This window comes from Caretta caretta, chromosome 1, assembly GCF_965140235.1.
Source record: "Caretta caretta isolate rCarCar2 chromosome 1, rCarCar1.hap1, whole genome shotgun sequence".
NCBI lineage: Eukaryota > Metazoa > Chordata > Testudines > Cheloniidae > Caretta > Caretta caretta.
Window position 1 is genome coordinate 133,097,398 of NC_134206.1, and position 27,033 is coordinate 133,124,430.

The 27,033-nt window shown below is 41.3% G+C and overlaps 1 protein-coding gene across 1 annotated transcript; it reads right to left on the reverse strand.

Moving 5' to 3' along the window:
* Positions 1–1,091: 1,091 nt before the first annotated feature.
* GPR143 (G protein-coupled receptor 143) lies at positions 1,092–26,754 on the reverse strand. Its single transcript, XM_048860473.1, has 8 exons — positions 26,511–26,754; positions 24,754–24,863; positions 18,692–18,786; positions 15,936–16,028; positions 14,072–14,181; positions 9,572–9,680; positions 3,895–4,012; positions 1,092–1,403 (listed from the first exon to the last, which is right to left on the reverse strand). The coding sequence occupies exons 1-8, from the start codon at positions 26,752–26,754 to the stop codon at positions 1,092–1,094; spliced, it is 1,191 nt and encodes a 396-aa protein (XP_048716430.1).
* Positions 26,755–27,033: the final 279 nt, after the last annotated feature.

The following is a 27,033-nucleotide window of genomic DNA, read 5'->3' on the forward strand; positions in this document are numbered from 1 at the left end:
AGTTTGGACTGGTCAGGATAACCACACAGTAACCTAGAAAGAAAAGGAGGACTTGTGGCACCTTAGAGACTAACAAATTTATCTGAGCATAAGCTTTCGTGAGCTACAGCTCACTTCATCGGATGCATTCAGTGATAACCCTTGTTTAAACCATGCACAAGCACTGTAGACTGAGTCCCAATTGCTAGTTAACAATCAACCTGTTTTAACAAGTATTTGGGCACAGGTGCGTAGACACCACAGTGCTGAGCACAATAGTTAAGGAAGGAAATAAATATTCTTAATTGAATTCCCTGGAGTTCAGTAAACTAGGAAATCAAATAGACCATTCCTCTGGACTGCAGGTTACATTTCACTGTCTTTTGGTTGGATTTAGGCACCAAAGTCATTTAGATGACTGAAAATTATACTCTGCATCCCTTAATGGTTTAAATACCAGACTGCACTGTACGAAAAGACTATATTCCTATAAATTGCAACCGCATTTAGATAAAAGCACAGTTAAATATCCCACTAAAATTAAAATGGGCAGGGTAAAACAAGAGTTATTAAGCAGGGTTCTATATGCAAACAATGCAAATCCATATCTGTGTCAAAGTTGTGTCTTTCCAACATTTGAACATTGTTTTAAGGATGACAATTTTGCGTCCCTACAATCCTAGCGATAGAATTCCAGATACAGAGCTGCTCTCCTGAAAGTCAGGCAAGGGGCCAGAGTTAGAAAAACCCAACACAATAGTAATTTGTTTATTAAACAAAATAATATTCTGCTGAAGTACAGTTTACAAGAGAGGTTAAAACAAAAATGTACGAAAAGAAATCAATGAGGTTAATTAAGAAACACTGAGCTTCAAAAAGACTGCTGCCAACATAATGGAAAGCAATCAGGCATTCATCAAACAGAATCATCTTCTCTCACACAAGGGGACTGAAGACATAAGTTATCTTTTATGCCTCCAGGAAATATGTAGGATGTGACAGATGACAAGGCCCCAGCCAAGCCCTGGAGCAAATAGTGATGCACTCTGTGCTGTCGTTAATTAAGGGTCGTGGCAATGGGAGAGGTAACATTCAGCTTTATGCTATGCAAACTACCAGCCCTGATAGATAGGAGAGTTTCTGGATAACCTGTCATCACTGATAGTGTTACCTTCAGACAGCATGCTTAAGGCCTCATCGGTCTGCTGGCTGCTGGCTATTGTTGTCTTCTTTGAGTTGTGGATGTTGCTTTGGTAGTTCACAGAGGATCCAACAGCAGAAGGGTAGCCATTGTCAGCAACAGCTGATGTGGACATTGATTCCCACGGTATTTCTCTCTTTTGCCACTTCAAGTTCAGTTTCCACCCAGTCCAGCCATAAAAAGCGAGTGTGAAGAGAAAGCCTTGCATTGGATTCAGCACTCCCTGGAAAAGAGAAGAAAGGAGAATTGTGATGGGAATTAAAATCAACAGAGTGGTGAATTTCAAGCCAAGTGAAACCATTCCTGTGCATTAACGGTACATCGACGCTGCAATAAAAAATTCACGGTGCCAAGTCTCAAAGCCTGGGTCAGCTGACTTGGTCTCGCAGGACTGCAGGCTATACAATTGCAGTATAGACATTAGGGACCAGGCCGGAGATGTCTACACTGCTATTGTATAGCCCAAACCCCACAAGCCCAATTCAGCAGGCCTGGCCACGCCTCGGGTTTTTTATTACAGCATAGACAGAGAGACTTTCCTCACAGTGAACAAATTGCTGCCTCTGAGAGATGTTGTAAAACTCACCCATCTGCATCCAGATGAAAGTACATGTTATGTTTCTTCTAGCCACAAGCAAATCAAGGTAAGAAACCAAAGGCCTTGTTCTGGTACACAATAACACTGAGAACACAAGGGGTCAAATGCTTGCCTGGTTTGACCTCAGCTACTCCATTGAGTTGTATCAGGGATAAATATGGCCCTCAATGTGCTTTAACAGTCTCCACTGTGTCTTATGAATTTTATTTTACATGAGCAATTATAAAACTTCAGTGAAAGCAGAGCCAAACATATTGAGAGCAGCCACTCACAGATAACCAAGTTCTTAAACAGTGATCAGTCCGCTTGTAACTGCTGCTGACTCATGAACCAGTCCATCATGGTTGGATTAAAAAACTGGCCAGCTGAGACAGTCTCTCAAGAATCACTTCTGTCCCCACTTCCTTGGATATTTGGCAAGTAAATGCTTTGGATGTTTCTATTTTTCTCCTGGGAAATCAGCACTTTATTTTCGTAGCCAGCCTACAAACAGTTCATTCCTAGACTTGACCTCTTGCCCTCCAGGCTAGCAAAAGCCAAGAGCTGTGTCACATGAGTGTGTTCAGCCCTTGGGAGAGAAGGGGGCACCATGTGAGTGGCATCACTTACTCCTTTAATACAGGATGAAACCTGGAAACGGAGAGGTAGGTACTTGGGGGTGCCTGGTTGCTTGTCAGAAGGAAGCAGAGTGTGCTGGGGGAGTGGGAAGAGTAATTTAACCCTTGTAACACTAATGTAGGATAAAATCTGGAAAGAGAGAAATAGGTCCTCGGAGATGGAGGTGCCAGAGTATCGTGTGTGTTCTGGGAGTGGGGGGCATGTTCCATACACAAGAGGCGTACATTCATCCATAATACTGCAGGCCAGATTAGCCAGGCTCAGCTGCAAAAACTGAAAGGTGAATACTGATGCTCCACTGACTGGCAGATTTAGAAACAATGCTTGTAAAGGAGCCCTGGTGAGTCCTCTGTGGGCAGAGGGCTGTAGCCAAGGCGCACATAGACACAAAAATAGGGGAGACAGTTTTAAGAGAAGAAAAATTGGTGGTAACATGGGTTAAACTTGCAAGAGAAGCAGTGGATTCTCCAGTTCTTGACATCTTCATATCAAGACCGGATGCCTTTCTGGAAGATACGCTTTGGCCAAACAAATTATTGGGCTCAGTCCATGGATAAGTGGGTGAAATGTAATGGTCTGTGATATACAGGAGGTCAGATTAGATGATCAAATGGGCCCGTCTGGCCACAGATTCTTTAAATCTCTATAAGAATCCCAGAAAGTGGGAAGGGAGGGAATTATTCAGAGCTAGAGCTATGCCATAACTCAAACTAAAAGAATTTTAGTGCCTTTCACATGTTTAATGTCCACTTAATAAAAACACTCATCCAAATATATCCCTGACCCTCCTCTAGAAAATTGTTCTGTCATTTCAAAAAGAAAAACAAAGAGCATGTTTTTACTAAGAGGCTTTGCAGATATGTAAGATCTCCCCAAAGAAGCTACCTGCATCATCAACTCCAGAATAACCCCTTTTGACTATTCCAGGAACATTACGCTATGGGGGGGATGGGTAAATCACAGTCCAGTAATGGTCCAAAATGCTTTAGTAGTGTTCCTACAGTATTTTAGATCATTGCTCTGAAAGACCACTATATTTTTCTCTCAAGTAATTATTCTCTCTATATACAGATGTTTTCTACATAGCAGCTTTAAGGAGCAAAGAAAATAACCTTAGTTACAAATACAGACTGAAATTGCTAGTAAGCACCCAAGTTGTTAGCCTGTATTCAGTAATCACTGGTGGAAACTCTGTAGTCTGTTATTCAGGAAGACACAATAGATGACCATAACTGTCCTTTCTGGTCTTAAAAATGAATGAATCACCTTGACTTCAGTAGGGATGCACAGAGGGTCAGTCAGGGCAAAATGCATTCCTTCATTCTTCTTGCAGAGTTTCATATGAAGAATAGTTCCTGTGACTTGGAAAATGTTCTCCAATTTTTTTTGTATGGAGTGGTGATTATATTTTGAAAGAAATAAACAATCATTACAGTGGTGCTGCTTCCTGTCAGACAAAAGCTACTTCCAAGACTAATAAAAATCATGGTTGACCTACCATTATAATCCATGTGATCAGTGCAGCATTTCTGACATTTTTCAGGGGGTTTCCATTGATATCTGGCTGCATTTCAAGGTAAAACAACAGGCTCTCATTGATGATGTTCGATGACCAGCTGTTGCAGGGATAAAGAGGAGAAAAAGAAAAAGACAGATTTTTTTTTTGTATATACAGTGGTTTCTTTACCAAAGCATAATTGTGGTGATTGTTGGCAGGGAGAGGGAGAAATCTGTTGGGTTTTTTTAAATGCTAAAGCTTGTGGCCAACAATATGAAGGAGCAGCAGGTCTGGGAGAATATGATCAGGAAACAAAATCCTTTTCCTAACCCAGCCTGAGACAAAGAAATAGACATAACCAAACGGAATGAAATCCTAGCATTCCACCCTGCTGCAGGCTGATAAAATGCAGAATTAAATCAGGTTGATTAGAAAATACAAGACTAGAATGTACTACCGTCTATAATGGAGAATGTCATCATCAGCACCTTCTTATAGTTGCAGCCTGTGACATGGTGTACCAGGCATTTGTTGCTTCCGGCCAAAGGCCTCACTGCCTTGGCAAACCCTGGCAGAAGAAGGTGCCTTGCCAGAAGGGAAGGGTAGTGAGTTCAGACATTTAGGGGTTGCCATGATCAGCTGCAGGCAAAACCAGAGAGAGTTGGTCCTCCAGATCTAGCAGGACCGGAAGCAGGTAGAGGCCAATCACGACCCAGCAGGCCAGATAAAAAGCAGTGGCTGTATCTAGTACAGGCCAATTCTGGGTGAAGCCAGAAAAGGGAAAGAAGGCTTTTCCTGCCCTAACCCAAGTAACCTGACCCAGTCAGAGGCCCAACCTTGACAATGTTGGGTCTCTATGAAGGGTTAGTGTTTATATTGTGGGCTTTAATGCCCAGGTGGCTATTTTGAGTTAGGATTTAATTTGTGTTCTGTTAACCCTGGAAGGGGACTGGACTGAGACTTGAGGAGCTGGCCTCTGGGCCATGGAGGCAGCTGACCATTGCAGAACTGGGACAACAAGGGGTGTTAAAGAGGAAGAGTCTTGCAACAGTATGTCCTGACACAAGGGGGCACTCTGGTATCAAGGTCACATTATAATACGGCACATAAGTAGAGTTGCAATGTTCATACATACGCTAAATATATATAGCATTGCTACATTGCTGCACATCATTTCCTAAACAACCACAAACTTCAAAGTTAAATTAAAATGGACTTTAAAAGTGACATCAAAAGAGGATTACAGATGACTCTGAAATTGCCATAATGTACCAATAGTTCTTACCAACAAGGGCAGCTCATGGTCAGATAGCAAACATCAAGTTAAATGAATCAATAATCTTCAGCGCCAAAGAGAGGCTATGTCAGAAAGCCCAGGTTTTAGCCCTAGTGAACAGACTTTAGTGCAATTTTTCTGTATTTCTCCTGCATAGTCAAATGGGTCAGGCTGGTTTCCTAAGTCCAGCATTTGTTTAAAAAAAAAAAAAAAGGATTTTGCCATTTTCTTTTTGCAATCAAGTTCCCATTCTATGTGAAAACCTCATGTTTTTCTCCCTCCACCTTCCTCCCTTCATTTCTTCCCTGCTCCATTCCCCCAGCCTGTCCACTTTAACAAGCTGCTCCATGCATGACCTAAGGTACATCCAGGGCCGGCCCATAACATTTTAGCACCTAAGGCAGGGGGCTCAAATGATGCCCCCATGCCCCCTCGCTTCGGCCAAAACTTTGAAAGGTCTCAATTCTGCCTTCTTCCTGTTCGGCTCCTCTCATGGTTCTACTCTGCTACCTACCCCAATAAAGGAGAACTAACAACTTAAAATGCCTAGTTCAAAAATTTTAAGTGTCACTTAACTTTCAAATGCCTGAACAGCAAATGTAACTTTTCTTGTCTGCATAGTTAACACTGACATTTTTTTCTGTTTGAATAATCAAAGTGGTGCTTTCCTTGCCTTCTTGGTTGCAAAGATTTGAACTTCTTCCTGAAGGTCCACAGTCTGGGCCAGCTCATGCTCTATTGAGATGGTTGCTAGACCAACCAGCCTCTCCTGTGTCATTGTGGAGTGTAGATGTGTTTTTATTAACTTCAGCTTGGAGAAGCTGGGTTCTCCACTGGCAACTGTTACAGGAAGTGTTAGAAGTATGTGCAGAGCAACAAAAACATTTGGAAAGAGGGTGGTCATCTTGTTTGTGCACATATATTCCAGAACAGCCTTTGGAGTTGATCCTGCTGAAATTTATCTTGAAAGGGCTTTCAGTTCATCACCTAAATCACTCACATCAATATTGCGCATGTCATCATGTGTCAACACTGTCTCTAGTGCCCTGCATTGCTGGTGTAGGTCTTCTTCAGGTATAGTGAGGAGTTTTGGAATATCATACAACATCCCAAATATACTGCTGTGTTCCTTGAGCTGCATGAAACATTCTTCAACTGATTGTATTGCACAGTCTAGCACCTGGTTAAAGAATTCAACTTTGAATTGTTGTTTGGGGTTTCTTATGGGATTATCCCGTGCCTTGTAATCAAAATGTCTTCTTCTTCGGTGACTCTTTGTCACGGGGTCACCAAGCGATGCTCTGGAACTACTCCATATGAAGCCAGTCAGGACTCTGGGGGAGCCACCTCTCTGTGAGCATACTGTCTCCAGGGCAAGAAGCTTACACAGCTTCGACCTTCCTGGGTCTGACCTCGGAGCATTCAGTATCCCCTGCTCCACCATACGCTTTCCACAGCGAGTCCACAGAGGCGGGGCTCCTGGGGAAGCCAGAGGGTCCTGCACCCCACTTCTGCAGTCAGACGTGACTCTCAGCCAGTCAGTAAAACAGAAGGTTTATTAGATGACAGGAACACAATCCAAAACAGAGCTTGTAGGTACAGAGAACAGGACCCCTCAGTCAGGTCCTTTTTGGGGCCAGGGAGGCCAGACCCCGGGTCTGGGCCTCCCTCGCTTTCCCCAGCCAGCTCCAAACTGAAACTCTCCTGCCCCTCCTCTGGCCTTTGTCTCTTTCCTGGGCCAGGAGGCCACCTGATCTCTTTGTTCTCCAAACCTTCAGTTGGCATCTTGCATGTGAGGGTCCCAGGCCATCAGTTGCCAGGAGACAGGGTGTCGACCATTCTCTGTGCAAACACCATCACACTGGCCCTCAAGGGCTCTGCAACAATCACACACCCTTATCCCACCACTTAGATACTTAAGAAATGCATAGGGGAAACTGACGCACCCACACAGTATTCAGTGAGAACATTAAGTACAGTCCCACTTCGTCACACTCTTGTATTCTAGAATGGGTGGGAAAATAGCTTCAGTGTGAAGTTCCTCTGCCAACTTCTGTGCACTCTTCAGAACGTTTTGAAATCCCTCATCTGACCGGTAAGATGTAGGTATGATTTTGCTTTGTCCAGTTGTTCCATTGCTCCATATATATCAAGGTCAACACCTTAGAGTCTCTTGCTTACAACATTTATTTCAAACAGTATGTCATGCCACAACACTAAGCCACACAGAAATTTGAAGTTATGTATGTTTCTGGTGATTCCATTTCCCTCTGCTACTGTTCTCCCATGAACAATTCCTGTCATAGCATTATCCTCCATAATGGCAACTATGGCATCATCTGTCTTCCTAATTTGGTGTTTGATAGGCTTTATCGCCTGTACTCGACTTTCCCATTGTGTGTCACTCAGTGGTTTCAGTGTCAGAGAGGATGTTCACAGATGTTGCTTCAAAATTTGCCATCGATGAGATGATGCAGAGAAAAATACATAGATGCTTTGAATTACATTAAAAAATTCAGCAGCCTCACTAGAAGCTGATGCTGCATCACTGACCACCAAGTTCAATGAATGAGAACTGCATGAGAAAAGGGATCCATGTCTGCACTCTGTTCTTTCCTCTCATGTTGGCACCATTATGGTAGCCCTGGCCTCTCATGTCAGCTATCGCAATTTCTGTATCTTCCAGCTTTTTAAGAAGCATATTTGTCATACCAGTTCCTGTAGTATCGTCAATGTCAATACATTCTAGAAAATGTTCTCTGACAGTCACCATTGCAGGGACATTTTCACTAGGTACTGTTGTTGTTACAACATCTTGACTTAAGGAACTAAACTCAGCAGCAGCTGTTTCTTGCGCCTCCACCACACTCTTCTCTGATCTACACTTTTCTGCAGGAATGTGCAGGGTTACATCCATTTGAGATGGAGATATGGATGCTGCAGTAGCTGCCCGGTCACCTGCACTCTGACTAACTGGAAGATCAGGCATCTCCTCACCACTCACATCCTCACTGGGGCCGGAAGGCTCACCGTGAACATTTGTGTCTATGTATCTCAAGAGAGCTCCTTCCTGCTTAGATAGAAAAGCTTCCTTTGCTTTCTTTCTTTTTCTGAATGCTGTCCCAGAGGGGCATTTTCTTCTTTCACTCATGATTGCTGTTCTGTCCCAGCTCTAGTGGCTCTCAACACTCTATGGAAGGGGACAAATAAGCAGGCTGGTAGCAGGGCCTGAGTGAGGGAAGATATCAACGTCTTAAGGACCTATCTGGCTCCTACTACTTCAGTTGACTGCCTGTTCTCCTCAAGTGGGTTCAGGGAAGCAGCAGGACACAGGAAGCTCCCTGAGAAGCTGGTGTTAATCAGTCCAGGCTCCTGGGGGTGCTAGAGAGGTATATAAGAGGCTCCTCGTCCTCTCTCTCCCTGAAGCTCCTGCTGCTTTCTGTTATTCCCTCTCACCTTTTCTCCTGTCTGCCTGTTATGTCTCTTGTGCTTCCCTTCCTCCAGCACAGCACTCCACCATCTCTGTGCATCTAGAGCAGAGAGAATACATGTGCACCAGCAGCAAACACAATTTTCTACACTCTGGGTCCTAGTGGCGCCCTCCCCACCCCCCACAGTCTGGCACCTGAGGCGGCCACCTGAGTTTACCTCACGGTAAGGCCAGCCCTAGTCACATCCCCTCTTTGACACTGTTTCCTTTCCTTCCCTATTTCTGTCTTGTCTGTTTAGACAGCAAGTTCTTCATGGCAGGGACCATCCGCTGCTATGTGTTTGTGTGGTGCCTTGCATGATGGACTCCCAATCTCATCTCAAATGTGCTCATGTAATACAAATAGCAAATAATAATTTCTTCCTCCGAAAGGATGCTCTATTTTTGTTCAGTCAGTCAACACCTGTCACTCCCAGTCGTACTCCAGAATCTTTTGCACTAGCTGAAGCATGCTTTATAAGGAAGCTGCCACTGCAGAAAGGCAAAACTGTGTTCCAAAGAAAACTGTCAAAGGATACCATATTTGAGATGGGAATAAGTGATCTGAAATTCCACAGCCAGACCATATTGAGGCTACTCTTGTGGAGAGTGACCATAGCACTGTATTTTTCAGACATTGCTTTAGGCGGCTGCCTACCCATCTTTTTAGCCATTTTTCTTTGAGGCTTTTGTTTTCATGTTGCTCAAACTTTTTTTTCTATATATTCCGGAACTTGTGTCCCAGCTGCAAGAGGCAGCTTAATACTTCAGCTACTAAATAAAATAATGTAGAACGTTTTCCTTTCTAGAGAATTTCTCCCCTTGAAACTGTCAGGTTGACAAACAAATACAGCAAGCCCACCATACCGTTCACATCCCCTACCTTCCACAGTGGAGAAATATTCAGGTTTTTTTAAAAATACGCCTCCTACCATATAATGAACACCAGCATAATTTTGAAAAAGCGGATCTGAATCTCCGTCCCCAGGCGTCTTTCATTCTCTGTGTAGATTCCTTGTCTTCCTTTGAGCAATGAGGCAACTGGAAAGTACAGAACTGTATAATGAGTACATGGCTGTGGGTTTATTTTTTTTATTTATAGGGATCCAGAGAGTGGGAAAGGGAGGAGGAGTAGCTAAAGTTCCTGCTGTGGTGGGACTTGATTTTGACCAACAGGGAGGAATTGGTAGCAACAGAAGGTGGAAGGCAATTTGGGTGAAAGTGATCAAGAAATGATAGATTTCATGATTCTAAGGAAAGGGAGGAGTGAGAGTAGCAGAATAAGGACAACAGACTTTTAAAAAGACGGACTTTAATAAACTCAGAGAAATGGTAGGTGAGGTTCCATGGGCAGAAAATCTAAAGGAAAAAGGAATTCAGGAGAGCTGGCTATTTTCTCAAAGAGACAATATTAAAGGCACAACTGCAAACTATCCTGATGCAAAGGAGAGAGAGGAAGAATAGGAACAAACCAATATGGCTCAGTCAGGAGCTCTTTAATAAGCTGAATTTCAAAAAAGGAATCCTACCAAAAGTGAAAACATGGACAAATTGCTAAGGAGGAGTACAAAAGAACAGCATGAGCATGTAGGGACAAAATCAGAAGGGCTAAGACACAAAATGAGTTACACCTAGCAAGGGACATAAAAGGCAGTAAGAACAAGTTCTTTAAATACATTATGAGGAAGAGAAAGATGAAGGAAAGTGTAGGTGCTCTACTTAGTGGGGAAGGAGCACTAATAACTGACTACATGAAGAAGGCTGAGGTGTTTAATGCCTGATCTGCTTCAGTCTTCACTAAAGAATTAATGGTGACCAGATAGTCGAAACAAAGCAATGGGGGGAAGGAACACAAGCCAAAATAGGGAAAGAACAAGTTAAAGAATATTTAGATAAATTAGATGTATTCAGGTTGGCAGGGCCTGATCAAAATCATCCTAGGGTACTTAAGGAACGAGCTGAAGCAATCTCAGAAATGTTAGCAATTATCTTAGACAACTCCTGGAGCACATAGATAAGGTCCCAGAAGACCAGAAAAAGGCAAACATAGCACTTATCTTTAAAAGGGGGAACAAAGAAGATCTGGGAAACTATAGACCAGTCAGCCTAACTTTTACACTGGGAAAAATACTGAAACAAATGATTAAATGATCAATTTGTAAGCACCTAGAGGAAAATAGGGTTACAAGGAATAGGCAGCAGGATTTGTGAAGAACAAATCATGCCAAACCACCCTAATTTCCTTTTTTGATGGGTTTACTGGCCAAGTGGATAAGGGAGGAAGCACCAGACATGATAGATCTTGAATTTAGTAAGGCTTTTGATGCAGTCCCACGTGACTTTCTCATAAGCAAACTAGGGAAATGAGGTCTAGATGAAATTACGGTAAGGTGGATCACAACTGGTTGAACGACTATACTCAAATAGTAGATATCAATGGTTTGCTGCCAAATTGGGAGGGTGTATCTAGTGGGGTCCTTCTGGGGTCAGACCTGGGTCCAGTTCTACTCAGTATTTTCATTAATGAAGTGGAGAGTATGCTTATAAAATTTGTGGATGACACCAAGCTGGGAGGGGTTGTGAGCACTTGGAGGATTGGATTAGAATTAAAAATGACCTTTAGAAATTGGAGAATTGGTCTGAATTCAAGAAGGTGAAATTCAATAGAGACAGTGCAAAGTACTTCACTTAGGAAGAAAAAAATCAAATGAACAGCTACAAAATGGGGAATAACTGGCTAGATGGTAACAGGATCTGGGGGTTATAAGTGTATCATAAAGTGATGGAATCAACAATGGGATGCAGTTGCAGAAAAGCCTAATATTCTGGGGTGTATTAACAAGAGCGTCATATATAAGACACAGGAGGTAATTATTCCACTCTACTTGGCACTATGAGGCCCCAGCTATTAGTATTGTGTCCAGTTTTGGACACCACCCTTTAGAAAAGATATGGACAATTTGAAGAGAGTCCAGAGGAGAGCACAAAAATGATAAAAGGTTTAAAAATCCTAACCTGTGAGGAAAGGTTAAAAAAACCTCGGTATGTTTAGTCTTGAAAGTTGCGGTAGTGGGGTGGGATCTTTATAACAGCCTTCAAGTTTGTTAAGTGCTGTTTTAAAGAGGATGGTAAATAATTGTTCTCCATGTCCACTGAAGGTAGGTGGACAAGGCAATGGGCTTAATCTGCAGGAAGATTTAGGTTAGATATTAGGGAAAAAATTTCTAACCAAAAGGCTAGTTAAGCTCTGATATAGGTTTACAAAGGATGTTGTGGAATCCCCATCAATGGAGGTTTTTAAAAAAACAAGTTGGGCAAACACCTGCCAGGGATGGTCTAGGTTTACTTGGTCCTGCCTCAGCGCAGGGGGCTGGACCTGATGACTTCAAGGTCTCTTCCAGCCCTACATTTCTATAATTCTATGTAGGATAGTTTAGAAGAGGGAGGGTGACTCATTAAATAATCTCCTTTATCCATTTAACAATTAAAGAAAACAGTGTCATCCAAAAGTGAGTGGTGGCATCAGAACTTGCCACTGGCTTTCTATCAGCCCCATTTAAAATGGAAAGTAACAGGAGGGGTCATAACCGTTTTACCTTTTAAAAACTTAACATGAAACGAGTGTTTCAATAGTGTGTTTAACTATGCAATTCCTATGCCTTTGTTTTCTGAGTTCTGCACCTGTAAGTCACTTAGGACTCCCCCTGCAGAGATGGGCAGCTAGGTTGTGTACAATACAGACATTCATAGGGGACACAGGCACACTTTGGGCGCTCTCATGAAGACTTTAGTCTTGTTTGTTGCTTTTGATTAATGTAAAATAGGGAGACTGAAAGTATATGGCTGCTCTAGTAATCAATATTGGTTCACTTTACAGCATGGAAGCCTAAGGTGCAGCCTGAAGTAACCTGTATTCACTGAAGAGAAAATAAAGAAGTGTAGCCTTTATATACCTATAGAACTGCAGGTACCAAGGCAACAGCAGAATAGACTTCCTTATTGGCTGTGGATAATGTGTTTCATCACCTTGATCAACATGTAGCTGCTCCTGGATGCCCAGGTAGCTGCAGTTGCCAAGTCAGTCATCTGTGCTTGGAAAGGAATTTGTCCCCTTTTATTTGCTTATTATCAGACAACAGTTTACATCTGTGCTCTGCTCTGACTATCAGCAGATTTCTGAGTGAGGTTTAAAGAGTTTTTGACCGTTTAAAGGCTTTGGCTGTCTGAGAAAGAGAGACTACTTTCCTTCTCATATGGTACCATGGTAGCTATGATCTACTAATAAGCTGAGCGCCCCCTCCTCATCTAAATGGACTGTGTTCTCGGTGAGGGCTCTTGGCTCTGAAACGCACTTCCTTCTGTGGTTCACCAGAACCCTGGTATGGTGAATATGGCAGAACAGTCTTTTTGTTCTGTGTGTACAGTGCCTGGCAACAATGAGGTCTTGGTTCTGGCTGGAGCCTCTAGGATATACACAATACAAAATATTATTTTTTATTTATTTATTTTATTATTATTAAAAACCTGTCTGTTTTCTCAGCCTTTTCTTGGAAGTGGGGATTACAGAATGAGGGATGGAAGGGAAGATGGGACAGAGATTGCATTTGGAATGGGATTGGTGGTTTTTCAGGAGTTTTTTTATATATTTTAGTATGTGTATATTTTGATGCAAACTTGTGGATTTATATTATGTAATACACTGAGCATTGGGTGGGTGTAATATTAAATACAAAGTCTGGGATTGTTTGGCTACAAGGTTTTATTTCAGGCTCCTCTCTCTAATGTAAAAATAAGTTAGATGTGGTCATCAGGCCCCTGATGAAGCTGTGTACAAGCCCAATTTCAGGCCTTTGTTCCTAACATCAAAGTCATGAGTAACCAAATTCCAATCATATTTGACCACATATAAAACTAATAACTGACTCCAGGTGCAATTAATGAGAGGGCTGCAGAGAAGCCAATGGAGTTGCATTTCATTACAATATCTTAGTGACTTAGACCTTATCTACACTAGAGAATAATCCTGACTTCAACTCTCAGTGGCCAACTATAGCTGCACCAGTTCAAGCCCCTAGCATAGACAGTTCAGACTGCTACAAGTACCAGGGCAGACTGCTAAATTTCAAGAAGATGCAATGCAGTTTTGGCCCTCTACAATAGTGTTTTGTATCAGCACATCTACGTTGATGGTGTTGTTGGCCACCAATGCCATACCTGGAGCAAATCCCCAATGTCAACAGAGCCTTGCTTTTGGTACCTAGCTGTTATGCTAAAAAAGCGTGGTGCATTTCTTTTTCTGGACTAGCTGCATCCTTCCATGGCTTTGTTCATAAAAGACTCCCCCACAGAACAGGATATACAGACATAGCTTTTACATGATTATTATGTTTTTACCTCACATATACTAACTAATGTTGCATTTAGGAACTTACCTCCTGTTACCGTCCTCCTAAAGAGGATTGGATTGGCCACCAAAACTAGCAGAAGTGGAGCATAGGTAGTGATGTAATGAGGAATTGCATGCTGCAGGCCGTTTTCACAACTGAGAAGAGACCATTAAAAGATTAATTCTTCTTCACACCTTGTAGTCTTGGCTATTCTACTTGCATCACATTTAGCTAAAAATATGGAATGAAATAAACAGATCCAAAAATGTCGTGACACATTGATTCTGGCCAGCTCAAGTGAGTCACAAAGTAGACTATTGAAATACAGGTTTCAGAGTAACAGCCGTGTTAGTCTGTATTTGCAAAAAGAAAAGGAGTACTTGTGGCACCTTAGAGACTAACCAATTTATTTGAGCATTAGCTTTCGTGAGCTACAGCTGACTTCTTCGGCATCCAAGATCATAAGCTTTCGTGAGCTACAGCTCACTTCATCGGCATACGATGAAGTGAGCTGTAGCTCACGAAAGCTCATGCTCAAATAAATTGGTTAGTCTCTAAGGAGCGACAAGTACTCCTTTTCTTATTGAAATACAGTCGAATTTCTTTGTATGTGGCCCTTGTGAGCCAATGCTTCCTTCCAACAATTTAGGTGGAAGGAAAAAAAAGAAGCTAAGACAGCATGGGAGAAGAAGGGATAAAAGGACACAGGACTTCTTTGGCATGATCTTCTCCCTCTCTAGGAGCCTGTGGAAGCCTTAATGCCCCCACTTTCCATGGCCATGTCAGGGATGGGCTATGGGGCAAGTAAACACCAATTTTATGTGGCATGTTTCCCTCTGGTCCTGGCAGAAACCCAAACAGATAACTGCAGAGTCATATTGGGTATGTCTACCCTGCAGCTGGGAGATGTGATTTTTTTCAGCACTCTGGACAGACTTGTGCTAGCTCTGCTTGAGAGAGCATGCTAAAAATAGCAATGTGAATGTGCACCCGTACTGCAACGTCTACACCACTATTTTTAGCACGCTAGCTCATGTCTGTCTACCTACGCTGGGAATCATGCCTCCCAACTGCAGTGTAGACATACCCATTGACTCTGAGTTATGTATATAAATCGTTTAAGTTGATCCTTACCAAAGTTAAGTTATTCAGTGATCAAACCATACACAACAAGTATAAGAACATCTTTGGGACTTCACTAGTTGTTGGTTTTTCAGTGATTGGGACCTAAAGTAGGAGTAGATGGTGCTGGTGCATAATCAGCGATTGAAGGAAAAGTGAGTTTTGAGGAGGAATTTAAAAGAGGAAGGGGTCACACAAGCATAGGCAGGCTGTTTCAGGCATAGGAGTTAGCCTGATACTGAAGTGGAGAGTCATGAGTAGAAGAGTTGGATGGACAGAGCATAGGGCATGAGAGAAGTAGGATATAATATTTTTAAGGCCATGCTACTCTACCACTTATGTTGGCAAAACTTATGTCGCTCAGGGGTGTGAAGAAACAGCCCCCCCCCCCAAGTGACAAGTTTCCCTGGCATAAGTGGTAGTGTGCACAGTGCTATGGCAGCAGGAAAGCTTCTCCCGCCAACATAGCTACCACCGCTCGTTGCGGGTGGTTTAATTATATTGATGGGAGAGCTCTCTCCTGTCGGCTGAGAGATCTTACAGCAGTGCAGCTACATCGGTACCGCTGTGCTACTATAAGGTCTCTAATGTAGACATAGCTTAATTCATGTAGGGCCAAATTTGCTCTGACATTCCTTACTGTAAATCCGGAGTAACTTCATTGACTCCAATATTTGGCATTTACACTCTTGTAATTGGGGTAAAAACTTGACCCTCCGTCTCCAAAACTGACAAAGACATTCAAGTAATCACAGAGCTAGATTTTTTTAATTAATGCCTTTCTTACCTAGCAACGGAAGGGTAGTAAAGCATGGCAATTCCTTCCACACACAGCAGGATTGCCAGGCCCCATGTCATCATGTGGTACAACACAATTGTACTGGAAGCACATGAAATGGAAAAGAAGCTGTTAATATCACTCATCATGTGCATTTGGAATTGCTTTAGAATTTCACATTGCAACCATTCAAAAGAATTGTACATATATGCAGGTAGAACAATGCTCCACCGCCCGTACAGTAACTGGGAAATGGTAAAGCGGGTTGGGAAAAATAAGAGTTGGGCTAAGTCAACGCAATTGTTCAGATTGAGATAAGGGGCCCTGCCTCTCTCCCTCCCTGTCAACAGAGCTGTAAGTGATTCTCGCCCACACAAGCTTTCAGTCGTCCCTCCAGGCTCCCTCCCTTCCTGTGACCCATGGAGGTGGAGCTTGGTGGGACAAGCTACACGGAGAAGGAAGAAGGGCTCCCCAAACATCATGAATGGTCAGCCCTTTTGGGGATTTGGAAATCACAAATTTTAACAGTTATGATCACAGTTTGCTTCATCCACATCAACAAGGGCCTGATCCAGACCCCGCTGAAGTCAATGGGAGTTTTTCTATTGACTTCAGTAGGCTGTCAGTCAGGACCTGACAGTTTTGCCACTGATTTTGGTGAGAGCAGAATCAAGCCCATATTGCCTCAGGCTAAAATGGTGTGACTTATGTATACATATCTATGAACACTTGAATCACTGCCCATAGGAAATAATATGAATGTCATTACAGTGCATAGCCTTGTCTGGCATTGGGAATTTAGATAACCTTGATGGAAATAATTAGGGTAAAATATGTGAAGAATTTTCATAATAAACACTAGAAATCAAGTAGTCTAGCTTGTTACTGCTTAACAGTTCCATAATTCCTGTGCATCAAAGCTTCACTATACAAATAAAATTCAAGTTTGTCCTACACAGGCTAGGGTTAATAGTAGTTTAAATCAGGGATTTTTTTTTCTTGTTCTGGAGATGCACATAATAACATCTGCCAATTGCACTATGTCTCCAATATCTGATTGCTCAATATTGTCTGGGTATAATATCACATAATTCTGTGCTCAGTACTAGCAAACTGAAGGTCTTTTTGTTCTTCTAACTCCAAAAACTGGCAGCCAATTTAGAAAAACCTTTATATTTTGTCTCTAGTATAACAGCATGGCCATTGTACTCAAAAAGTTGGCTGTCAAATTGGGAGGGTATATCTACTGGGGTTCCTCCTGGGCCCCGTATTGTTCAATATTTTCATTAATGAGTTGAATAATAGACTAGAGTATGCTTAAAAAATTTGCAGATGACACAAAATTGGGAGGGAGCACTTGGAGGCCTGGATTAAAATTCAAAATAACCTTGACAAATGGAAGAATTGATCTGAATTCAACTAAATGAAATTCAATAAAGACAAGTTCAAAGTACTTCACTTAGGAAGGAAAAAAGTCAAATGCACCACAACAAAATGAGGAATAACTGGCTAGGTGGTGTTTCTCCTGAAAAGGATCTGGGGATTATAGTGGACCACAAACTGAATATGAGTTGTGAATGTGATGCAGCTGCAAAAAGAGACTAATATGCTGGGGTGTTTTAAAAGGAGTGTTGTATGTATACCACAGGAGATAATTGTTCTGCTGTAGTCAGCACTGCTGTAGTCAGCACCAGCTGGAGTATCGTGTCCAATTCTGGGTACCACAATTTAGAAAGGATGTGGACAAATTGGAAAGAGTCCAGAGGAGAGCAACAAAAATGATTAAAAAAAAATTAGAAAACCTGACCAATGAGGAAAGGTTGAAAAAATTGGGCATGTTTAGTCTTGAGAAAAGATGACTGAAGGGTGACCTGATATGTCTTCCAATATGTTTAGGGCTTTTATAAAGAGGGTGGTGACTAACTATTCTCCATGTCCACTAAAGGTTGGAGAAGAAGTAATGGGCTTAATCTGCAGCAAGGGAGATTTAGGTCTGGTATTAGGAAAAACTTTCTAACCATAAGGGTAGTTAAACTCTGAAATAGACTTCCAAGGGAGGTCATCATTGGAAGCATTTGAAAACAAGTTGGACAAACTCCTGTCAGGGATAGTCTAGGTTTACTTGGTACTGCCAGAGCACAGAGGACTGGACTTGATGACTTCTTGAGGTCACTTTCAGCCCTACATTTCTATGATTCTATTCATGCCAGAGTGTTTAGATACTCCAGGGATGGGCACTATAGAAGACATATAATACATAAGATTATTTTTTTCTTTTCTTGAAAAAGATGTTCTATAAAATGAAAATATCAACAGGACACTAACAACAGCTTTGAAAAGTAGACAAAACCTCAAATCCTGAAGCAAAAATTCTAGGTGTATTTCAACACTTTTTTTTTCAGAGTAACATTTTATTGCTACAAGGTTCAATTCACGGTGTAGATTGGGGACTGGGGTGAAATCTTGGGTCCACTGGAATCTTCAATGGAGGTAGGATTTCACCCCAGATTTTCAAAGTTTAGGTGAATGCAAGTGCATGCAAGTTCGTAATCAATACTGGAGCATAGTCATGGCCCTTTAAGCACCTAGCATACCATGCACCCATACTAATACGTGATTTGCATATGCACATCAAATGTTTGTGCATGCTTCATTTATGTGCCTGAATACATGCATACAAACATGCGCACCTAATGTAGGAAGTAAAGCTACTTTTAGATCTTTAATTAGTTCAAATTAAAAATTAGTTAATTTCACTTTGGTACCTTAGCCCTGCTGATCTTCTAACCACCAAGTAGGAATCTACAGCATAGCAAAACAGCCACCAGAAGCCAGCACTGTACAAGAGCTGGATCCACATCTGCAAAAGGAAAAAGATTCCATTGTGTCACAATTGCTGATAAAGTCTCTAAGTGACCAGGACAAAATAAAACTCCCTGTTACTTCTAGCCCTGATGAGGCCTCATTCAAACATGTTTAATGGAATGTGTGTGTTTTTTCAACAGAGATCCATGAGGGGACAAATCTTGCTCAGAATCACAGAAGTAGTCTCACTGAAGCCAACTGGTCTATTCACATGAGTAGGTTGAGCAGCATTTGACCCCTTTTGATAAGCTTGTTTTACTCCTGCCCAGAAGAGATATTAACCTTGCCTAACCTTAACTCTGAATTTTATGTGTGCATCCAAAAGTAAACCATCTTTTGCTCCATTCATAAAGATATTTATAGTGAGAATGTTTGAAATTACTGTATTTGTACATTAGTGCCGCTCCTGTAGCTGAGGGCTTGTCTATACTTACAGCTAAATCAGCACTGCTGCGATTGATGCATCAGTGTTGATTTAGCAGGTCTGGTGAAGACAAGCTAAGTTGACAGCAGAGTGCTCTCCTGTCACCATCTGTACTCCACCTCCCTGAGAGGTGGAAGGTAAGTCAGCTGGAGAGCATCCCTGTCAACACAGCATGATGTAGACACCACTGTAAGTTGACCTAAGTTACGCCAACTTCAGTTAAGTAAGGCCTGGTCTACACTGGGGGGGGGGGGGGGGAATCGATCTAAGATACTCAACTTCAGCTACGAGAATAGCGTAGCTGAAGTCGACGTATCTTAGATCGACTTAGAATCACTTACTTCGCGTCCTCGCGGCACGGGATCAATGGCCACCACTCCCCCGTCGACTCCGCTTCCGCCTCTTGCCCTTCTCATGTTTTCTCACGAGTATACAGAAAAATATCTGACCTTTTCTGCTGTGTTTACACATTCCAAAATTCTTTCCCCAATGAACTGGTTCTTTTACAGCATACTTTCCCCCCCTTTTTCATTAGTCTGGAACATTTTTACTATTCAATTTAAAGTTCCTCTGAGCCCCTCTTTCATTTTGGCTCCATTTTCATCTGAATATCCTTTGCCATGGGTCCATAGTAGCAACCCTTTACCAGGCAGAGACCAACATGCTTGCTATTAAGCCAAACATCAGCTCTGAAAACAAATCCCTGGTATTCCCTCCTCCACAATCTGAAAATACTCCCTTTCCCGAGAGATGTTGATCCTTGGCTCAGTCACTAAAGTCACTTGCTGGAGGATTCTCTCCACCTTGAAGTCTTTAAACCATGATTTGAGAACTTCAGTAGCTCAGACATTGGTGAGAGGTTTATCGCAGGAGTGAGTGGGTGAGATTCGGTGGCCTGCATTGTGCAGGAGGTCAGACTAGATGATCATAATGGTCCCTTCTGGCCTTAATATCTATGAGTCTATGAATCAATACACCTGCAGGCTCCAGTACATTCATCACTGGAATGCACTTTATTCATAGCATTCAGTGTATAACTTGAGCTTAGTTTTACATTTTTTTTCTTTGTAAGATTTCCATTTGAAAAATAATATTTTTAAAATTCCATTTAAAAGAATCTGTGGGCTTGATTCGCTCAAGATTGCACTGGCTTCTTCCACTTCATTAGGGAAGATGGAGCTAGTCAATGCTGCCTCAAACAGATTTGTGCTTCATCTGTCCAAGATGTGGTATTAGTAGGTGTCTGCTACTGACCACCAAATCACACTTGGGAAGAGACTGACTGGCTCCTTATGCACCTATCTATAATGTGTAGGGGGGAAAAGCTCTGTGATCCTGGGGGAATTCAATCAGAGTGACATATGCTGGAGGTCCATGCTACGAGAACTCAAACATCCTTGGGATTTCTAAATACTACAGATGGCAAAAAGTGTGGCATCCAACATAGGGAAATTCTATTTTAGACCTCATTTTGACAGATACAGAAGAACTGATCACAGAAATAAAAATTAATGGTAACTTAGGTAGAAGCCACGATGACTTGATCATCTTTATAATGTGCAAGCAGAATAAAGTCCAGACCAATGATATTTATAATAGGTGCTTTAAAAGGGTTAATTTTACAAAACAGAAAATGATTATGATCCAAATAAGATGGGAGGAAGAATTTAATCAGGAAAAGATTAATAATAATTTGGAATTGTTTAAGAACGCCTTTCTAGATGGCCCAAAAAACCACAATCCCACAATTGAGGAAGAAGGCCATATTGGTTGAAAAATCAACCTGGTTTAGGAAGGAAGTGAGGCAGCCATTTTATATATTAAAACAAATAGAAGAAAAGGGAAGTTGATAGTAATAAATACAAATGAGAAGTTAGAAATTGTAGAAAATTGGTGATGGAATCAAAGGGACACAAGAAGAAATCTACGGCCAGCAGAGTTAAGCACAAAAAGAAGAATTTTTTAAAATATATTAGGAACAAAAAAAATCTTAACAATGGTATTCATCCATTACTAGATGTCAATGGTAGAAATATCAATAAGAATACAGAAAATACAGAAGTGTTTAATACATATTTTTTCTGTATTTAGGGAACAAAGCAGATGTAGCCATCATCTTATAATGCTCTTTCCATTCCACTTGTATCTCAGGAGGATGTTGAACAGCAGCTAGTGAAATTAGATATTTTTAAAACAGCAGGCCCAGATAACTAGCATCTAAGAATTTTAAAAGAGTTGCCTGAGTAGCTAAATGGACTGTAATGTTTATTTTAAATAAGTCTTGAAACTGTGGGGAAGTTCCCATTGAGTAGAAGAAAGCCAATGTGCCAGTTTTTAAGAAGAGTATACGAAAAGACCTGGGTAATTATAGGCCGGTAAGTCTGACATCAGTCCTGAGCAAGATAATGGGGCAGCTAATACCGGACTCAACTGATAAAGAATTAAAGGAGGGTAATATAATTAATGCAAATCAATGTGGATTTATGGAAAATAGATCCAATCAAATTAATTTCATCATCTTTTTTGATAAAGATTACAAGTTTAGTTGATAAAGGTAATCGTGTTGATGTAATAAAGTTAGACTCCTGTAAGGCATTTGTCTTGGTACCACACAACATTTTGATTAAAGAACTACAAGATCAACATGGCATGCATTAAATGGATTAGAAGCTAGCTAACTATAGGTCTCAAAATGTAATTGAAAATGGGGAATCATCGACCACTGTGATCTGTTATTGGCCCTATTCTATTTAACATTTTTATCAATGACCTGAAAGAAAATGTAACATCATCACTGATAAAGTTTCCAGATGACACAAAAATTAGTAGAGTTGTAAATGACAATGACAGGTCACTGATTCAAAGAGATCTGGATTTTTTGGTAAGATGGGCGCAAGCAAACTATATGTGTTTTAATCTGTCTAATTGTAAATGTATTCCTCTAGGAACAAAGAATGTAGGCCCTACTTACAGGATGGGGGACTCTATCCTGGAAAGCAGTGTCTCTGAAAAAGATTTTGGCAGGGAAGGTGGATAACTAGCTGGACATGAACTCCCAGTGTGATGCTGTGGCTAAAAGGGTTAACATAATCCTTGGATGCATAAACAGGAGAATCTGTGTTTGGCACTGGTGTGACTGCTCCTAGAATACTGTGTCCAGTTATGGTGTCCACAATTTAAGAGGAACATTGCTAAATTGGAGCGGGATCAGAATGAGAATGATGAAAGGATTCATGCCTTTAGTGCCTTGTCTTACAGTGACAGACTCAAGGAGTTCAATCTATTTAGCTTAACAAAAGAGAACACTAAGGGTGTCTGCATGGGAAATATAAATTTGATAATGGGCTCTTCAATCTAGCAGAGAAAGGTATACCACAATCCAATGGTTGGAATCAGGGGTGCCAGAAGAGGGGGGGGCAGGGAGCCATGGCCCTCCCACTTTCTACCTGTCCACTTTTTGCCATGGGCCCCACCCCTGCCTCTCCTCTTCCCTCCGAGGCCGAGGGTCCACGGTTCATGGCCTGCTCTGGCTTCTAGCTTGGCCAGGGGCGGGCTTCAGACAGAAGGGGCAGGGAGGGCGCCCCCCCTTTTCCCCGCCCCCAACTTTTGGAAAGGCTCCACAGCCTCTGACTGGAATCTGAAGCTAGACATATTCAGGTTGGAAATTAGGCATAAATCTTTAACAATGAGAGTAATTAACCATTGGCAAAAGTTACTAAGAGTTGTGTTAAATTCACAATCCTTGGCAATTTTTAAATCAAGATTGGTGGTGATTCTTCTAAAAGATTTGCTCTACGGTGGTCCCTTCTGGCCCTGGAATCTATGGGAAAAAGTCAGCAGGAAGTGGATGCATTGTCATTCTACTCATCCCTTGGGTAGCCTCTGCTGGCTACCAAGTAGAACCGCCAGTCCTGGCGGAAACCTCTGGGAATGTGGCATTGTAAACACAATCTGTTCTTTCTTGGGGGTGTATCTACTTGGGAGTCACTTTCCCCTACTTGTATAGGGGCGTCTCCTCAGGGGACGAATCAAGGCCTATCTGGTTTAAGGCCAGAATGCATGGCATTTTATTTTTTAAACAAAAACAAGAATAGGATTAAAAGACATTTGACGTGACTATACGTGGTTTCATGAATTCGAATGTGAATAAGGTGGGAGAGGGGAGGAGGAAGCAGGTTATTTGTCAATACAAAAAATAAACAGTATCAATGGTAAAAAAAATTGTTTCAAGTATTCATTCAATGTTAACACAGTGAAATTACGATGTTTTAGGAATGGCACTTCACTGTTGCAAAAATTTTATGTTGGCAAAGTTTTCTTTAAAGATTTTTAAAAGATTTAAAAAAATCTTTTCTTTAAAGATTCTTTAAAGATTTAAAAAAATCAGGCTTGGACTATGATACAAGCTTGTACACACTGAACAAGGGATAATGGTTTCCCCTCGTTTTTTCTACTTGTACCTGGCAAGGATGAGAAGGTGTGTGATGGGAAATAGAGGGGGATTAGAAAAAGTTGTAGTGTGATTGTTTTTTGGCTGTATGGTACATATAGTTCAATGTGGAAATTATCATTCAGATTTGTAGCAGTTGGTTACAGGCTTCTGTACAGCACCATGATATTATGCCTTTTGAAACCTAATCAGATTTTTGTTTTAGTGTAGAAACAGATACTTTAGCAACATTTAGATTGTAATTATACGTGCGTGGTCAGAAATTCCTTGGGTACTCAATATTCTCATTGGCTTTTCATAAGTCTTTGTTCTGTCCTATTTGTCAGACTCCATATTACTGTAAAAACTGTGAATTGAATGACTATTGGTCAGATATAGCATTTATATTCCATTTAAGTTTATACATCAGCCCATATTTGAACCACATTCAGTTAAAGTATGAATGACAGTGTAATAAACCCGTGCAAACAGTTTTGTCACTTTGAGATTCCTAAGAGATTTTCAAGCACTCCAAAATTATTCAGGCCAAACATATTTTTCATTTCACAAAAAGGATAAACTCCCCACCTGAGATTTCCTGTCTGATTTTCAGCATACAGTACAGTATGTAATTACAAAGTACCTCACTCAGAGACCCATTTATCTTTGTCCCATACAAACCCAGAGCTCGATTTTGTCCTAAATCACTGTACATCTGAATTACCTTATTGACTTCACTGGGCTTGTGTGTATTTAGCACCTCTGAAAATCAAACCTCTCTTATGATTTAAGCACCTACCTTTAAGCACCCACATGTGAACATTTTGGCCTCAGCTTTCAGGAAATAGCTTGCACTCCTCCCACTCAAAGCTGGTGCTGCATAGCACTGGCGTGCCAATACTTGTACCTCGTGAGCAATTAATACATTTCCCTCTTATTTTATCGCTTGTACCCTGCAAGACTTGTATGGCTTTGGGAGAGACAGAAACCCATTATACTTATAGATCTGAATGATAGTTCCATTTTCTTTAGATCAGGAAGAGTTTGTCCTGCAGGCTTCCTTTACCAGATTAGTGTCCCTAGCAAGAAAAAAAGAGTTTTGTACTTACGGCACTTCCCACACAGAAGGCAGAAGGCAGCACATCAGTTCCATTCACCACAGAGATGTTTGCGATGAAGTCAGGGAAGCCTATCCATACTGCTGATCTGAAGATGATACCTAACGGGAAAATTCATTAGTGTTCTGGGTGTGTTAATATGTTTTGAGTCACATACTTGCACTAGCCTGTTTTTACACATGAACAAAGCAAGAACTGTGCTTGAATTAAGCACAAGACAACTCCATTTATTAAATTCCACCATAATCTATCAGTGAATGCTGCACCAAAGTTTAAAGTTGCTGTGGTCTAAAATGTTCTGTCTATTTAAAAAAAAACTTCATTTCATTAACATTAACACACATTTCTCTAAAATGAACTGGATAGCGTCTCACGGGCTGTCATCAAATGAAAGTAATCTCATAATTAAAGCACTTTCTTTTTACTTCTTTTCACTGTTATATTTGCATATATCAATGTTCTTACATTCATTTCTCTTTAACTCTTTACATTTTAGTATTAAAGGTATTTTTATACTCTTAATCTATTCTCATTTTTGCAAACAAATCCTCTCTTCTTTTTCAAATGAATGAAACAAATAACATTTCCCAATACTACTTTAAAAGACATCACAGCTTGCAATCAGTGAAGATGTCTATTCTTATTACAGTGAGATAGCACTACCCATGATGCTTTATATACCATTTAATGAGAATTGACCCCTGCCTAGGAAAGATTACAAAGGGTCTCAGACAAAGATGATACAAGACAATTGGTTCTGATTTGTCAATATAATTCAAACAGAAAAACCTCTCTCACATTTTTGGCCTCATCAAATTAAAGGAACACTTTTCAGGCTGTCTATCCAGGTTCTTATATAGGTGCTCTTTACTGTATCATCTGAGCAAATCTCAAAGGTAGAAAACAATACTTATAGGTGTCTCTCCCTTCTTCCCAGCCATAGGACTTCAGATTATTATTATTATTATTTATGTATTTATATTATTTATTTCATCATTTTATATAAAATGTGAAAATAAAGATATGATTGCAGCAAAGCCTGGATGAAGAGGAAGTTCTGCATTTAGCTCTGGATATGGTGCGATTAGTGTTCATTTATACTTTGGCAGCACATTTCATAGTCTGGCAGGTTAGAATTAGACACCACTTTAGTTTTGACACATGGGTGCCCATGCATGTTGCCTCATTCTTCCACTTCCTCAGCCTGCTCTGTCCTTGTGACCAGGCAGGGTATTGGATGAGCAAGGTTCTTATAGATTTCAATACCCTATCTATAGCACAATCTAAACCAGCACTCTTGGGTTTAAAAAAAAAAACGAGGAGTACTTGTGGATTTGCCTAGTGGAGAAGCTGGCATTTTCATAATGCTACAGCCTTTGTTTGGAGTGTTTAAGGATCAAAAGAATGTTTTTAAAAGTTAGTCTTTAGGGACAGTTTAAATTTTGGATCTGTCAGCCATTGAAAAAACTTCCAACATCTGTCTGATTGGATTTTGTTAGTTTTAGGTGCAGATTTTGAAGAGTGCTTGATTTTAAATTTGAACTTTTAAACCTAACATTCAAAAAAATCTCTCTTCTATCAAAGACCCATTATTTCCTAGCATCCCTTAACCCAAATCCTCCAGCCAAACAGAAACAACACACTTCCATTCCAGAGCTCTTTCGGCTGCTAAATGGATCCATTTAGCGACATTGCCTCTAGGCAGAGGGAATCCACTCTAGGGCAAGGCACAGCAAGCTGGTCCTTACCTAGGTCACCAAGGAGGTCACAAACGGAGATGAAGAGAAGAATGGTGGTGGAAGAGGAAGCTTTTTGCATCTTCCGGGAACTCTGTCCCTGCTTGGGAAGGAGCTGCAGGATGCTGAGCAACAGACTGATTGAGGCACTGCCAATGCAAACCCCACAGAAAACCTCAGGCTGGAAAGTCAGCACCAGTTGCGTGGCTGCATCCCGGTTGGGGCAGCAGTAGGTCTCTAGCCTGGGAGAAGCCATGGGAGGTCTGGGTGGTGGTAGAAGATAAGGAGCAGAAAAAACTGCTGTTGCTTCTGCAAGGGAGATTTAGCTTTTACTTGATCCTTCCCATTAGCCTTCAGTGGTGAGAATCACGCGACTGATGGATCATGTGCTGCTGCTCGTGCTAAATCCCCTGAAGCTGCCTCTCTCAGCCTCTCCCTAGAAAGGAGATCAGATCAGAACAACACCATTGCACTGTAATCTGAAACATACCCCGTCCCTGCTCTGAGTCACTGGCAACAGTTCACTCCGATATTT

What these genes read in the sequence shown, in the direction of transcription:
- GPR143 (XM_048860473.1), bottom strand. Translation starts at nt 26,754, where the DNA reads ATGGCTTCTCCCAGGCTAGAGACCTACTGCTGCCCCAACCGGGATGCA. An exon ending in TGACCTCCTTGGTGACCTAG is followed by an intron (nt 24,864 to 26,510) that starts GTAAGGACCAGC and finishes TTTTCCCGTTAG; the next exon opens with GTATCATCTTCAGATCAGCA. An exon ending in ATGCTGGTGTTCATTATATG is followed by an intron (nt 4,013 to 9,571) that starts GTAGGAGGCGTA and finishes TCCCTGCAACAG; the next exon opens with CTGGTCATCGAACATCATCA.